Source organism: Macrosteles quadrilineatus, unplaced genomic scaffold (assembly GCF_028750875.1).
Source record: "Macrosteles quadrilineatus isolate MER2022 unplaced genomic scaffold, UCM_ALF_1.0 Scaffold_6__1_contigs__length_79288215, whole genome shotgun sequence".
In the NCBI taxonomy this organism is placed as follows: domain Eukaryota; kingdom Metazoa; phylum Arthropoda; class Insecta; order Hemiptera; family Cicadellidae; genus Macrosteles; species Macrosteles quadrilineatus.
The window spans coordinates 201,737-216,587 of record NW_026542599.1 but is presented as its reverse complement, the minus strand read 5'-3'; the positions used below and the strand labels follow the sequence as shown (position 1 = coordinate 216,587).

At 34.9% G+C, this 14,851-nt stretch overlaps 2 protein-coding genes across 3 annotated transcripts in view; one reads left to right on the top strand and one right to left on the bottom strand.

The window, feature by feature from the left end:
• Window positions 1-1,139: 1,139 nt before the first annotated feature.
• Window positions 1,140-7,822, top strand: LOC128996815 (uncharacterized). 2 transcript variants are annotated; one of them, XM_054422296.1, is made up of 4 exons: window positions 1,140-1,258; window positions 6,515-6,569; window positions 7,002-7,066; window positions 7,654-7,822. In XM_054422296.1, the coding sequence occupies exons 2-4, from the start codon at window positions 6,533-6,535 to the stop codon at window positions 7,789-7,791; spliced, it is 240 nt and encodes a 79-aa protein (XP_054278271.1). In that variant the 5' UTR covers window positions 1,140-1,258; window positions 6,515-6,532; the 3' UTR covers window positions 7,792-7,822. The 2 variants fall into 2 exon arrangements, with proteins under 2 accessions (XP_054278271.1, XP_054278272.1); XM_054422297.1 differs by lacking the exon at window positions 1,140-1,258 and adding an exon at window positions 1,323-1,404.
• A 2,297-nt stretch (window positions 7,823-10,119) lies between these two features.
• Window positions 10,120-14,851, bottom strand: part of LOC128996943 (synaptic vesicle membrane protein VAT-1 homolog-like) — a 59,256-nt gene continuing 54,524 nt past the window's right edge. Inside the window, exons 8-9 of the mRNA XM_054422485.1 lie at window positions 13,386-13,566; window positions 10,120-11,931 (exon numbers count right to left, since the gene is read on the bottom strand). Of these exons, the coding sequence (XP_054278460.1) occupies window positions 11,894-11,931; window positions 13,386-13,566 (219 nt within the window). The 3' untranslated portion in view covers window positions 10,120-11,893. The remainder of the gene's footprint in view (window positions 11,932-13,385; window positions 13,567-14,851) is intronic.

Sequence of the window (14,851 nt, the reverse complement as noted above, 5' to 3'; positions counted from 1 at the left end):
ACACACAACACTAGTAACTAAGGCAAGTTCACGTTGGTTGATGTTGATGGAGGTTCCAGTCCAGTGCCAGTCCAGTCAAGTCAGTTGAGTCAGTCAGTCCACTCACTCCACTCAGTCCCAGTTGACTGTCGAGGTCGAGCACGGCCACCTTAATGCCGGGGCGACTTTGACTTTAGGCACAGCCACCTCTGAGGTGGCTGTGCTTTAGGCCTATTGCCATTGATAATATATTTCGCGTAATCATTTAGTCTATGCTAGTACAGTAGTCGCCTCGTGGTCGAAAACTCGACCAAAAATATGTACTGTGCCAGTTCCTCTATTTTCACACATACTGTTGATAAGACATGTGATTGGAATTTCTTCTATTTGTTTTGATTTTCTGTATATGTTTCGTTATTTCATCACCAGCACCAGCTGACCAGCATATCAACCCATAAGGCCCATTCTAGCCCATGTTAAATTTGGTACATTTTAAATTAATTTGTTGTGCTTAGTTCTGAGCATATTAAGGAATCCTGCACTATTACAGGCTACAGGCTAATATCTTTCTAACAGTATGAGTAGATTTTCCCTGCGATGCACACGAGCTGAAAAAATATTTTTCAAGAAACATGCCTATACCTATTAATATATAGATAGCACAGGATTATAATTATTACGACCGGAGCTAGAAGTAGCACTTAACAGTGACGAAGTTTGCGTCGCTTACGCCCTTGAAATTTTAACGGTTTTACCATACCCCCCTTTACTATCTTCTCTATGCCAGTAACCTGAAAACTACTTGGCCAATTAATTGAGCTGATTGAGCTTTTTCCATTAGTAAAGTCATTGATAAAACATACTCCCGTAGTATTTGAATCCTATGTAGGTAATTGGATATCTAGGTACCCAACAAATTAACGCAAACGCGGTGCACCAACACTACCATAGATAAAACGTTGGTTAGTCTAAAATTCTATGATAATACATACAGAACGCGCCGAATGTTTCCAAATCGTATATGACGTCATGAAAATATCCCTATGTCACTCAGCCTATAACCATAGATTAAACATACTCCTCTTGAGGGGTGTATGTTTAATCTATGCTACAACTATTCCAGGTACGGTGATGGTGACAGTATATCTCTAGCCCTGGATGGTGACGGTGAATTTGGTGAAATTATTATTGTGTATGTTTTCTTCTTGTTCTTCCTTGTAGACTGCTCGACTGCTGCACATTTCCTGTTTAATCGGTCAATTTCTCTTGAGGTTATCTTGTAAGTATTGAGATATTATTATCCATAGTAATCCATTATATTCTTTAGGAACGTATGCAAAAAGTTGGTTTAAAATGTAAACCCCGCCATGATTATACGTTTTGAATATTTAGATTTAGGTTGATGGGACCGAGTATAAAGTTCTGGTAGGTCTTTAAGTCCCTAGTCTTAGTCTAGGTTATTTTCAGTTGTAGGCTCAACTTAACACTTTTGGCATTAACTTTCACTCAAGGTGTTCTACCTTTATGTGTCCTAAATATGTATATAATTCTTAGCCTATCTGTACTTTCAAAAGCTACTTTGGAAATTTTTGTTTGCATCCTGAGGTTAAAGTTGTATCTAACCCTAGAAATTAGGCGTAGGCCTACTAAGTCATCGACAGTTCTTGATAGGCTTAACCTTTCTTCAAATAAATCGAAAACAGCTTGGCAATTTTTAAATGAACACAGGAATACAAAGAGATCACCAGGGCTTATTGTCAAGTGCGTCAAAAATAAAGATGGCTCAACCGTAAGAGATTCAAAGTTGATTTCAGATCTGTTCAATGTTCAATGACTTCTTTATCAAGGTACACAACGTACACAATAAATCAGAAGCCAGAGTGTTTGTTGATGGCCCCCAAATCAGACATTCCTCTTTTTTCCTTACTCCAGTTTCATCAACAGAAGTGGCCGACGTGATGAATCCTTAAAATCAAAGTCATCCTCAGGAGTCAACAACATCTCTTCAAAACTTCTTAAATCGTGTTCCCATATTTTTCTTTGCCCTCTTGTTCATCTTATTTAATTATTCTTTTGAAAATGGGGAGTTTCCCGACTTCTTGCATCATTCAACAGTAAAACCGTTAGGCCTACAAAAAAAAGAGGGGAAAATGGACGAACTTGATGATTTCAGACCAATTTCTATCATGTCAACCTTTTCTAAGGTTTTTGAGAAGGCTGTGTTGATCAGATTGTGGTCTTCTATCCTTCAAAATGACACTTTGTTTTCAAATCTGTTTTGTTTCATCAAGAATAAATCCACGGTTGATGCAATGTTTGCTTTAACCAACAGAATAGTTGAATCCTTGGATAAAGGAGAATCAGCTGCAGGCGTTTTCTTTGATCTTCAAAAGGCTTTTGACATGGTTTCTCATGAAATGCTTCCAGAAAAACTCGAAGAAATTGGTGTTAGAGGGATAGCCAACAAATGGTTTTGCAGCTCTCCTTTCTAGATGGACGTCGTCAGAACGTTGAATTCTCGATAGAAAAATGTGGGATATTGACGAAATGTAGCTCTAATGTGAAATAGGTAAAGGGAGGTGTACCCCAGGGTTCAATTTTAGGGCCCCTATTATTCATCATATTAATAAATGATATTCCAAAAAGCGTGTCTGATGCTGAGATATTTTTGTTTGCTGATGATACATCATTGTTTGTTAAGGATAAATGTCGGAAGAACTTTAAAGAGATTAAAGCGTTTCTTGAGCCAAATGCCGTTCTTCAATGGTTTTTAGACAACAATCTAGGCCTAATTGAAAATGCAAAAAAGACTAGTTTAACTTAGTTGATTTTAGGATTTCATCTCACCTTTTTGAGGAAATCAGTTTGCATGTAGATAACGTGGTGGTAGAATCCAATCATTATGTAAAATTTCTAGGCATTTCTATCGATAGGAATCTGAACTATTTCTCTCATACCTAAGTTACTGATTGTGTGACTGCAAAGTTAGGATCTTCACTATTTGTTCTTTGCAGACTTTCAAAATTTATGAGCAGAGATGTTTTGCTAACTGTAATATTTTGCCCTCATATATCCACATTTGTCCTAAGCCTATGCCGTTGGCATTTGGGGTTCCTGAAAACGTTCACACCAAACAAATCTTTAGGATGCAGAAGAAAGCTATCAGAGTCTTAGGTCATCTCAAGCCAAAACAATCATGCAAGCGCTTTTTTCCGAAAAAGGTCTTCTCACTTTTCCGTGTATTTAGGTACATTTTTCATACACTGCTTTTCCTTAAGAAAAACTCAGCATCTTACCAAATTCATGTATAAAACAAGATCTAAGAACATCCCCATATACAAAACTTCATTTTTAGCGAATTTCCCATATAGGGAATAAGCTATTACCGTAGGTCTCATGGTAAGACCTAGACTCGGGACCGATTTTCTTTTATGTTTTGAGGTCCCCAGAAGCCAAAAACACCATCCGTTCAAATTCATATATATATTTATATATGTGTCCGTTAGCGCGATAACTCGAGCAAATATGATCCGATTTTGATGAAATTTGGTACAAACGTGTAAACCTACGTTTATTCGAACGAGTTCGCGAACCAGCATAATCGGACCATGGGAACAGGGGTTTATGGGGGGTTTTATGGGGTAAAAATGGGGTTTTCCCATTTTTAACCCTAAAATTAAAAATGTTTGCAATTTCTTTCTCAACCACTTTGTAGAGCTTAAAAAAGAAATAATTTATTGAAGCGCTGTTTTATGCCTAACAGTCACGGACAAAATTAAAAAAAAGTGTAATTTAAAATTCCCATGTTGTTCTTATGGAGAAAATGAAAACTGTTGTAGTTTACTTGTTTATGGGTATATGTTGATAAAATTTGGCAAATTTATTTATTTCATTTTATACTATTGACATATGGTCAAAAAACACTTTTTACCTTCCCCGTAGCAGCAAACCTAAGCTCTGGTTATATCTAATGTTATTTAAATTGTGAATAAATATGTCTCATTTATGGAAATATTTTAGTAAAAATGTAATCAGACAAGTTGAAATTCGCTTAGTCTGCAGGTTTGCTGCGGCGGGGGTATTTTAAATCATATGTTTTACAATTCTGTCATTTTTTTAATGCCATCCCAAATGCTCTCATGAGTGAAATGGACTTTCGTAAATCTAAGAGACAACTTAAAGAGTTTTTAATTTGTACCTAATTGTTTTTATAGTACTAAGAACTTCATTTGTTAGTGTAAACAAGATTAGATTGTGACGGTTGCCAATGCCTGTATTTGAGTTTAACGACAATAAAAATCATTTCATTTCAGAACGGAACGGTAATTTTTTTTAGGTTGCACTTTAGTTTACGTCTTACATTTACCATTAACTACTCCCCAGCTGATTATAATAGAACTGTTCTAAACTAAACCTGACATTAATCAAACTGCAGTATGTGAGTAAATGTAGGACGTAAACTCAAGTGCTGAGGCAGATGAGTCTGATTCAAGCATTTATTCTTAACCTTCAAGATTAACTTAGGCCTAACTTATTGTAGCTTAATACAATTAGCTATAGGCCTAATACTAATTCAACTGAATGCAGCTGTCCATATTATGTAAATTATAAAAAAGAGTGCATACAAATTGTTAAATATACTCTGTCACCATAATAGTAAAACATTGAGTTGACGGCATTTGCACTAAAACGTCACCAACACAAAACACTCATCAACCCTTGTACAGTATATTCATAACAATATTTGTATATTTTATAACAATAACTTATACAATGTTTAATTGCATTAAAAATCAATGCTAAAACTACTCGTTTAAATACAGTAATAGAATAGCATATCTTTGGATTTAAACATCATTTAGACATTTGATCAATTTAAAACAGTTGATTGAAAATGTTTGTTTAAATTCTTATTTACCGGTACCGGTACTTCAAATAAAATATAATATTTTATAATATTTATTTCAATACTAAGTAGGTATATTAAAGTTTTTTGAAAAATAAATTGTCATAGTAGGCCTACTTAGGGGTTAAGTTTTGGTGGCAGACAGCTAAAGTAAAATAGGCTAATCAGTATTTGATCATACCTATTTTCGGTAGCCTAATTTCCTTTTAAAGGGAACATTATTATTATCAATGATTTCTTGTAGATATATTGATATTAACAAACTGAAACTTATCTTACCAGCTGACAACTACGATAAATAAATATTGTTCCGTATCAACAAACAATAAAAAAATTTGTATTGAAATGAAACTGTTCTAAACTAACCAAACTTGCTGTAACATTTCAAAATTCCGTTTGATAGCCTATTCCCCATATGTCTTTTCTGTTATCAAACGGAATTTTGAAACGGTAACTTAGCCTACAGCAAGTTTGGTTAGTTAACACGTTCGCTGCTGACCGCTAGATGCTGGGACGGCGCCAGGAGCTGAACTAATGCTCGCCGCTGCGTAACATTGCCACCAATACACTGAATTACAGTAAAAACAACAGTAGTTATACTGTATGGCAATGTTCTGCAATAAAAGGCTTTGGACATAGTAGGCCTACTAAGTGATTCTGATAGATCAGGAAAGAGGTGGGACAAAGCCTTGTTCTAAACGACTCTGGTGGTGATTTTGAGAAACTATATATTTTTATTGTCAGAAAAGTACGTCCCCACGAGCTGCAACGAAATATAGGACGCTTGTGACAAGCTGGCTGATCCATGAAAATGTTAAACAACAATGAACTGTGACGTTCCGCAATGTCCGTAGCAGCGAACATGTTAAATTCGGTTAGTTAAGAATGAATAGTTTAATTTCTTAATCCAATACTCTAATACAAGCTATAACTAACTCAGCAACTCGGTTATTGAACCAAGTATAACTTAGACATATTTGCTATGTCTGTCTGTCTGTAATTTAATTGCGTTTGAAGATATTAAAACAGATGGAATATAGATCATAAACAAAAACAAAAATATCGATAAATCGAAAAGAAATCATCGATAATAATGCATGTTCCCTTAACAGGAAAGTACTGTATTTTCCCCCATATTGAGTAACCCTCAGTGTAATCTTTGCTCAATAGTTAGGCCTACAACTGATGTTTTCCCTTTGTACTGCATTTTGTAATGTATACTGTGGATGGCTTGTGATGATCACATGTTACATGTCCTGTGTTTACCGTTTCCTTGTTATTTTTGTTCAATCCAAATAGTTACCTATTTAGAAAAACGTAAGGCCAATGTCAAATTTTTTAATTTTCCAATGAGTTGTGTAGTGAAATAAGAATTTTCCTGAGGTAGTGGCTGTCGCCAATCACGTTTTTCGGGCTGTATAAGTAAAGTCCTTAATTCCAAAAGTTAGTCAAAATCCTTCCGCCGGATTTCGAGATATATACACACACACAGACTGACAATCAGTCATTGCTCGAATTAGAATATAGGATTCATTGTTTTTGTTTAGGCTAATGAGGAATAAACCCTCTATCAATGAAATTGATTCATATCTTTCAGGGTTATCTAAATATGTTATTTCTTTGTTTTAGGACTTTAGAAAGGAAAACATGGCCAAGTCAAAGAACCACACCAATCATAACCAGAGTAAGTTTATGCCTACAATTATATTACATTATAATGAGGATTTTCTAATTTATATATAGAGCCGGAAAAAATCGAGCAACTAGTGAACAATGAGCTGTGTACAATCCTAAATCTGTGAAGTTTACTGGTTCGTCTGCAAATTCCACTACCTACTGGGTTGGGTCATGACGAGTAGGTCTTGTGAACCGTAGGAGTTTCTTTTCAGACAAGTGTATCATAACCATTGCAAAGGGTTGACTTTAAATTTTTACAAATAATCTAATCTTCAATTAATATATTTTGTTTTTACAAACAGTACGACTTTACCTAAACATTTTTCACTGGAAAACCTGCAACTATTCTGACGAGATTCTCCTATTGAGTGCTAAGTATTGAGTTTAAAATTAAAGTAAAACTTTTTAGATATCTTGTTAATTACAAACTATTTTTTAGATCGCAAAGCCCACCGCAATGGTATCAAGAAACCAAAACGCTTCAGGCATGAGTCTACACAGGGTGTAAGTAGAATTTTCCACCACTAAATGTTAACCCATTGGCCTGGCCATGAGGCAACTCTTTCGCACAGGTCTCTATAGGCATTTGGACACTTTCCGTGTCTTATGTGTTCTATAAAGCTCTAAGAGATTACTCTACTGTACCAAAATCACGCATGAGTAGATGAGTTATTAACATTCCTGATATTCTACAAAACAAGCATTTTAGGCTAATTGTTTGTTTTTCGTTAGAATAGGATCAATCCAAGTGCCCTTATAAGAACCAGACAAAGGTTAAAGCTGTTTGGGTTTGTGGTTTGTGAGAACGCAGGCGATGATGTCAGTAAGTCACCGCGTGAGCCACCAATGTTGCTTTTAGCGTGATGATTAGTGTGGTGTTTAGTAGTGTGAGCTGCCAATTCAGTCATTGAAGTCAATCCCCAAAAATAAAAGTACAAATCTACCAGGTCAAAGGAAACGAGATATTAACTACAACAACAAAAAAGTAAACCAATGTTAATCCCAGAAATTGGCACATTTTTATAATAATCACCTGGGTCGGTCCTGTGGTTTTGAGAGCCAACTGTAATGAAAACTTGCACATTTTGCAGGTCGACCCTAAGTTCCTGAGAAACCTCAGGTTTGCCAAGAAGAACAACCTGAAACCAGCTGCTCAGATCAAGCGGTTCGAAGAACGCAAGGCAGCCCGCGAACAGAGAATGGCACAGCGAAAGACCGCTAAGAAATAGATTTTATTTTAATAAAATAACTTTTAAAATACATGTTTTGTTATTTACTACCTCGAACTTTTTTAATACCGTAGTGATTTTATTAACCCTTTGTGGTCCAATATACAATATAGAGAATCTGATGTAAAAATTATCCTAACTGCTGTGCAAAAGTCTGGATAGTATAGCTGGCCTACTGAAAGAATAAGTCCCATCAGAAGGTTTTCAATCACAAAGGGTTCAAGATTTTCACACTCAGTAACATTGCTTTTATGAAATGATGCCCTAGTAAAAAAAAAAAAAAAAACTAACCTAATACTGTACCATATTTGAAAGGAGAGAACTATTATAATAGAAAAAGTTAGATTTTTAAGTTTACCATTCTTTTCCTGAAACTCAATCTTTGTAGAAGGAATATTTAGTTTGTAGTTAAGTAACTTTGTGCACAATAACCTAGGTTATTAGGATTTTTAGTGAGGATAGCAGGCTTACCTGAATGGGGAAGAGTCCAAACTGGCTAAAGAAACGCTAAACTTTACACTGACCTATTCAAATTTGCTGCTCTTTACCATTTAGGTAATGCTGGGTTTTCCTAGGTGCGGAATAGAGATTAACATGGTTCCGCTTCTAGGAAAACGGTAACATTAAATTACCTAAGAGAAGTGGAGTCCTCTCTCCACTTCCGCGCCTAGGAAAACCCGGCTTAAGCTTGTTAAAATGTACAGTCTTGTGTATCTTGTGCCAGTTTTAACTCTTGATTGTTCTTTAGGGGAAACTTTGAAAGTTTGAATAGTAATTTCCTTTGTCAGTTAAACATTCTTTATTTATATCTTGAAATTGAAAACTTAAATATCAGTCCTAAGAAATAATTTATACTCTTAATTGATCAAGATCAAAATTATTTTGTAGTTTAGATTACAGTAGTTAATTTTTTCGGTTTAGCTTAAATTCAAAATTATTGTTTGCTATCCTTTGTGTTCAGCAGCTTGCTTGTGATAGAAGCTTGTGGCAAGAAAGATGTATCTTATTTAATAAATTATCATAATATTTCTTTATACAGCGCACAATTAAATTTATGGTACAGTACCTGCAAAATGTGGTCCGACAATTTTACCAATTGTAACATAACGATTTTAAAAATTAAATCTTAAACTTTTTATGGTTGAATATAAACAGAACTTGACTTTTTAGGATAGCTTATTTTAGGGCATAAGGACTCCTAAGATAGCAAAACTTGAAGGTGCTAAGTGTGACATACCCATCAAGATTTTAAGAAGAAAAGAAGTACAGGGTGTTTATAAAAGAATACCGGGATTTTAGATGTTCATAGATCGGGGACTATTCAAGATGATTAAATTATTTATACGTCAAATTGAAGTGGAAAGAAGACAGTTTTTTCTCATACTTTGACACTATTCAATAAAATTCAGATTTTCATCAATCTTATATGAGCGTAAAACTGGCTAAGTCTGTACACTTAGTGCAATCGGCAGGTATATCTGATGTCTTAACTGAATCTCTTTAGGCACAAAGACTCTTTTACATAATAGCATCTTGAAGTGTTGATTTAGGTATGTTAAACTGAAGACTTTGTTGGACAATCGATTTTTTTTTGCTTCTGATGCAGAATTATCGGATTTATTCGACTATGTCATCACTTGTTCTTAGCCGGCCTGGTGAATGTCTATTCAAAACACTACTGTGCCACGAAACTCATTAAAACAGCTTCAAGTTTCTTTATCAAGTAGATTAAAATTAGTTTGATTTAGCAATCGATAAAAACTCTGTAAACCACAGATTACACACTGTGCTTTCTGCGCCATAAACATTGTACTGGTGACTGGCGTCGGGTGTGTGAGACCATTGACTATATATGTGAGACGCAATAGCGGCCTACCACCCTGCACCTAGGTCAAAGTTTCCTCAACAAAACTTAGTTGTTTTAGCTTCAATTTGACGTATAAAAAATTTAGTTACCTAGAATAGCATCATTGACTATACACATAACTATTCTGTTTATAGTCAATGATAGTATCCAAGCATTTATTATTTAATATGTCGGCATTCTTTTATACACATATACATCTATAACACCCTGTATTTATACATTTCTTGGTTACTTTTAGCGTACCAACTCATCATTCCTCACATAAAAAATAAATACAAAATTGTATAGTACCAAATACCATTTGTTTTCCTCTTTTGTGTATGGGAGCCACATCTACTTAAATGAGTTTGTCAACCAGGAAAAATTAAACCACATTTTTAAAAAAGAACTGGAACAAATTTTTCTTTTTATGCGGAAGTTTCAAATTTTTACGGGATGTCAGGTGAATTGAAACAAAACGATCAATATTAAACATTAAACTTTATTTGGTCATGTATCCTGTATTTTCAGAGATCCTTATATTGTAACCATACACACACCCACGCAAAAGCGTACCAACGGAACAGCTACGAAGATCTTGCTTCATCCGGCTCTGACTAAATATGCGTGTACACAAATATAAAACAGCGTAAAATACGTTTAAAATAGAATACAGACAAAGCAGATGGAATACAGGTTAGATTGAACGACATAGATAGTTGTGATAGACACATATCGCCACACACTCACTGGTTAGCTACGTTACGAGACTTTGGTAATATACTTAATACTAAGTTAGACGTTAACTCGGTTGCACCGGACAGCACTTAAACTGACAAAAATAGTTATTTAATATTCTCATACACCTCTAAAAAATATTCACCTGATTGTGTTTTTAAAATATATTGTATTAATTCAACTAGCTAAGAAAAACTTCAAAACATTAAAACATGATTTTTCTAGATCTATGTTATAATAGGACACAATACCATTTGCTATTAGAAAAATTACATCTTTTCACCTAGATTTTGTTGGTATTCGTAATTTTGGTTTTAGCTAAAACATTGACAAAATAAATAACAAACTAGGTTTTATAGCCCTAGTTTCATTTTCTAATCTCTTGCATGGGATGATTTTCTACCTAAGGCCGTTATGGAAGGCATTAGATGTAGAAATCTTAACTTATGTAGTTGAACGTTTGGCTACTGTATAAAAAAAGGACGGTTATTTTAAAAATTTCTACAAACTATCTCAAACAGTTGTGATTCACAGCCAATAATATGTGTCGATGCAGTAATTTTCAGATTATGATTGTGATTATATTTTTGTGACAAAGGAACTATTTGGTCCGTGTACAAATCGTTTTAAAATGGATCATCCCTAATTAAAATGTTAATCGATAATACAAGGGTTTGCAGTTTTGAGTATTGTGTAAACAATCTTTTCCTATATGCTAAGCAATATTTAAAGTCTGTTAATTAAAAATTTCCTAAAAAGCATCTTCTTTGAAATTTTTAGCTTATATACATTACAATTTACATTTATCGGCTTAAGTGACAATAATAAAATATATAAATCAAACAAAATTAGTTATATCTTACTTATCCTAAGGTGAACGTACCAATTAACACATATTTCTCTTTTGAACAGTTTTTTTTTATAACTTTTTAATGAACTTTAGGTTGAGTTATGAACACATTTTGAGAAATACATGCTAATGAGTCACCGTTCGATAACAATATTTTAAAAGTTGTATATTAATGATAATTAACCAACAAAACATATAAGAACTCGATTAACTATGTATAAAAATATCAGTAATACGACTAAAACAATGTACAACATAAATCTAATCTACTCTACAATAAAACTTTCTTACAGAAATTGAAAATCTTGGTTAAAACGCGATAAGAATCACAACGATAATACTACGTTCAGATAACTTATCCATTAATGGTCCATGGTTTAATATGTTCCATTTACCAGCTTACAGACTGATAGTTCAAAAACACTAAGTGTGACAGAGTCTGCAAATAGCTAACAAAATATCTCCTTCTCCATATTAAACAAGTACAATGTTTCTAAAAACATAGTTTTGACTAAATGCATACATGACTGGTAAATTAATTTCCCAACTTATGAAATCTAAAAGGCAGTGAATCAGAATACAAAAGTGAGAAAAATAAAGTGCTGAAGAAAGGAACCAAGTGATTAAAGAGTTGGGTGCGTAAGGCTGCGACTTTACTCCGTATCTCCTCAACTCGACTTCTTTTCTTCTTCTTTTTCCTTCCCATCTGAAACCAAATATATTGCTGTTGAGAAAACCAGCTATTAAGTATCAAGTACTAGACAAAAGGTTAAAACTGATAGAGAATTAATATTCTTCTACATTTACCTGACAAAGCAGGCTTCCTTGCACTGATTATAGCACGCAAAGCAGCTAATTGCTGCATTTACTTACATTTGCCGCACTCATTTTACACTCCAATATTCCAACCAAACAACACAAAACAGTGTGCTTTTATAAAGCATGTAATACATGTACGTTTTAAAATAAGTTGGCAACACTTAGAGATACTATGACTACAATCAGCTGGTGCAGCGTTTCACAGCCTTTGAGTATTGATACAACGACTTAACCTGTTGCTTCATGTTAATATTCTATTCTCATTCAACGCTTAAACGGGAGCGCGAAGTGCGTTTGCAACACACGAGAGAAATGTTTACGGAGGCAAGTAAACATTGTTTCTCGAAACAATGAAAATAATCCGTTGTGAAATAGGCACAAATTATGAAAAAACCCATAATTTGCTGGTAGTTTTTAAAAAATTTTTAAAATTACCATAAAAATCTGGGTCGCTGGAATTTACCCCCTGGGCAAAGCTGACATCACTATAACATAGTAACCTGAGCGCTCTAAAGAATTTTACCCACACAGATTTGGAAGTCTAATGAAAATAGACTGAGCATGATAAATTAGAATCACAATAAAAACGGAATTTTACCCCCTGTTTATTTAACTAGCGATTAATCAACTGTAGAAGTATGGCCCGGATTTTTACCATTTTGGCCTGTACACTATATAGGTTTTATAATTTGATGTGTTCTGATTAAATTCACAACCGTGAAAATATAAGTTTAATTCTACCTTTAATCTATTTAACTGATGTTGTGCAACTCAAAAGTTTGCAGTCGGATTTTTACCCCCTGGTTTGCGACGTCAGTTTCGCCCAGGGGGTAAAATTTTCGCTACTCCAAAAATCTAACAACATTTAAAACGAAACTAAAACATAACTTAATACACATGGCCATTTATTCTCTAGAAGAATTTTTTCACCTCCCTGAAGAATACTAGATTATTTAAAGAAACATTTAAGGAGTTGTATTTTTTAAATTTATATTAATAAGTAATGTTGTACACTATTCAAATGCTGTATAATGTATATACTTCTTAATGAATAAATAAATATAAACTGATTTGTGCTTTACTGTTGGGTTAAAAAAAGAGGACAATCTATTAGATCTATTAGATTGTTTTATAATAAACAAATTTAGGCAAAAACACACTCTTACAGACAGCAGACTCAAACTTACTGTTTTCTACCAGCCGCCACACTCCTTTGTATGAGGGTTATGCAAGACCTGGTACTGAATGTGTTAAAATTTTCTTCGTCTGATTTGTAAGGATGACAAATCTGAGTATAGTTATCCTATGATAGAACTTTGATTAAAGAAATTGTAAATATACCTGCTGATGGAGGTGGGGAATCGTTAGACTCATCTTCAGATTTCTTCTTATCGTCCTTATCAATGCTCTTGGCTTTCCCCTTGGCAGGAGTTGCAGGTTTAGGCTTAGGCTCTAGACTCGGGTCCAATACAATCTTTCCAACGTTCTTGCGATCATGCATCTTCTGCATTGCTTCTGGCACCTGAGTACATAAAATGATGTGAGAAAAATAATTTCAGAAAGTAGCAAAATTCTGATGCCAAGATGTCTGTGCTAGTCCCGCCCACTGTCTTACGGTACCAGGCCAAAACATCTGTTACTTTTTTAAAGAGGTTGGCGGTCTCTTTTAATTTTGCATTTGCCCGTCCACATAGACAACATATTTGTGCGTGGAATGTATCCAGCAAAGCAAGGGGTGAGCCGGTACAGTGCGAAGGTGAACTGTACTGATAAAATGTTTGCGGCAGTGATCAGGATCCGAACCCACGACATCACTGCCTTGGGCCCGAAGTCTGTGACGCTACCAACTGAGCCACCTACTCACCTGGATAGCCCTCGTATTAGATGTTAGTAAATTACACAACACAATTATTCTACGTGTTAAAATTTTTATTTGACTAAATATACTGCCGAAATATTCTGAAAGCAACGTCAGCTTTGCAGCTAATAGTGGTTTGAGCTAGAAGCTCAAGCACTTCTTGTTACGTTGCTCATTCCTCCATAGACAGTATATGGCTTGGCCATTGTAACTGCCTGCCGTCTTCGGAATGATTTATCTCATTAAAGACGGTGACACACTATCGATCTTTTCCCCGAACAAGACTCCGAACCGAGCAGGGAGAAGGGAGAAGGGAGGTCGAAGGGAGCATGTTCGATAGTGTGTCACGGGTCCGTACACCGATCCAGACGGCGAACCAGACATCAGGCCGAGCAGGGTGACGAGCGCTCTGGAGGAGGTTTTTTTGGCGAAAGATCAAAGAAAAGATCGGTCCGATGTACGATAGTGTGTCACGGTATATTTTTTGCCCCGTACATCGTCGCAAGCGCCGCACCGAGCGGCCGCCTACGCTAGCGTTGATAGTTCTAATTTAATATGGAATTTAAACTCCTTAATTCCTAAAATAAATAAATGTTGGGTAATATTTTGCCGTTATATATTATGGGCATTTATGTTGTAATGTTGTTGTTTGTTTGGTCAAGGTTGAAAATGTATTTTACAAGTTGAAACCGTTAAATCAATGATACCAATGATGTTTAACTTGAATTTAGTAATTTATGTTATACTTTAATTCTTTCAAAATTAATATAAACATAAATATTATTAAAGGCAATCGAAATTATTATTCTGTAACATGTTATTTCATGTTTTATTACTGTTTTAGTATTACTGCCTCTGCGCTCTCACTCACACACGCTCTCCATCTCTCTCTAAACTCCCTTTGTCGCGCTCGGTAGAACTTGTCTGGTCTTGGTCTTGTTCGGGGAAA

Bases quoted from the DNA above. Each gene is read 5' to 3' on its own strand.
- LOC128996815 (XM_054422296.1), top strand. From the start codon at position 6,533: ATGGCCAAGTCAAAGAACCACACCAATCATAACCAGA. The intron at 6,570-7,001 runs GTAAGTTTATGC...ACTATTTTTTAG, and splicing joins CCACACCAATCATAACCAGA to ATCGCAAAGCCCACCGCAAT. The intron at 7,067-7,653 runs GTAAGTAGAATT...CACATTTTGCAG, and splicing joins GGCATGAGTCTACACAGGGT to GTCGACCCTAAGTTCCTGAG.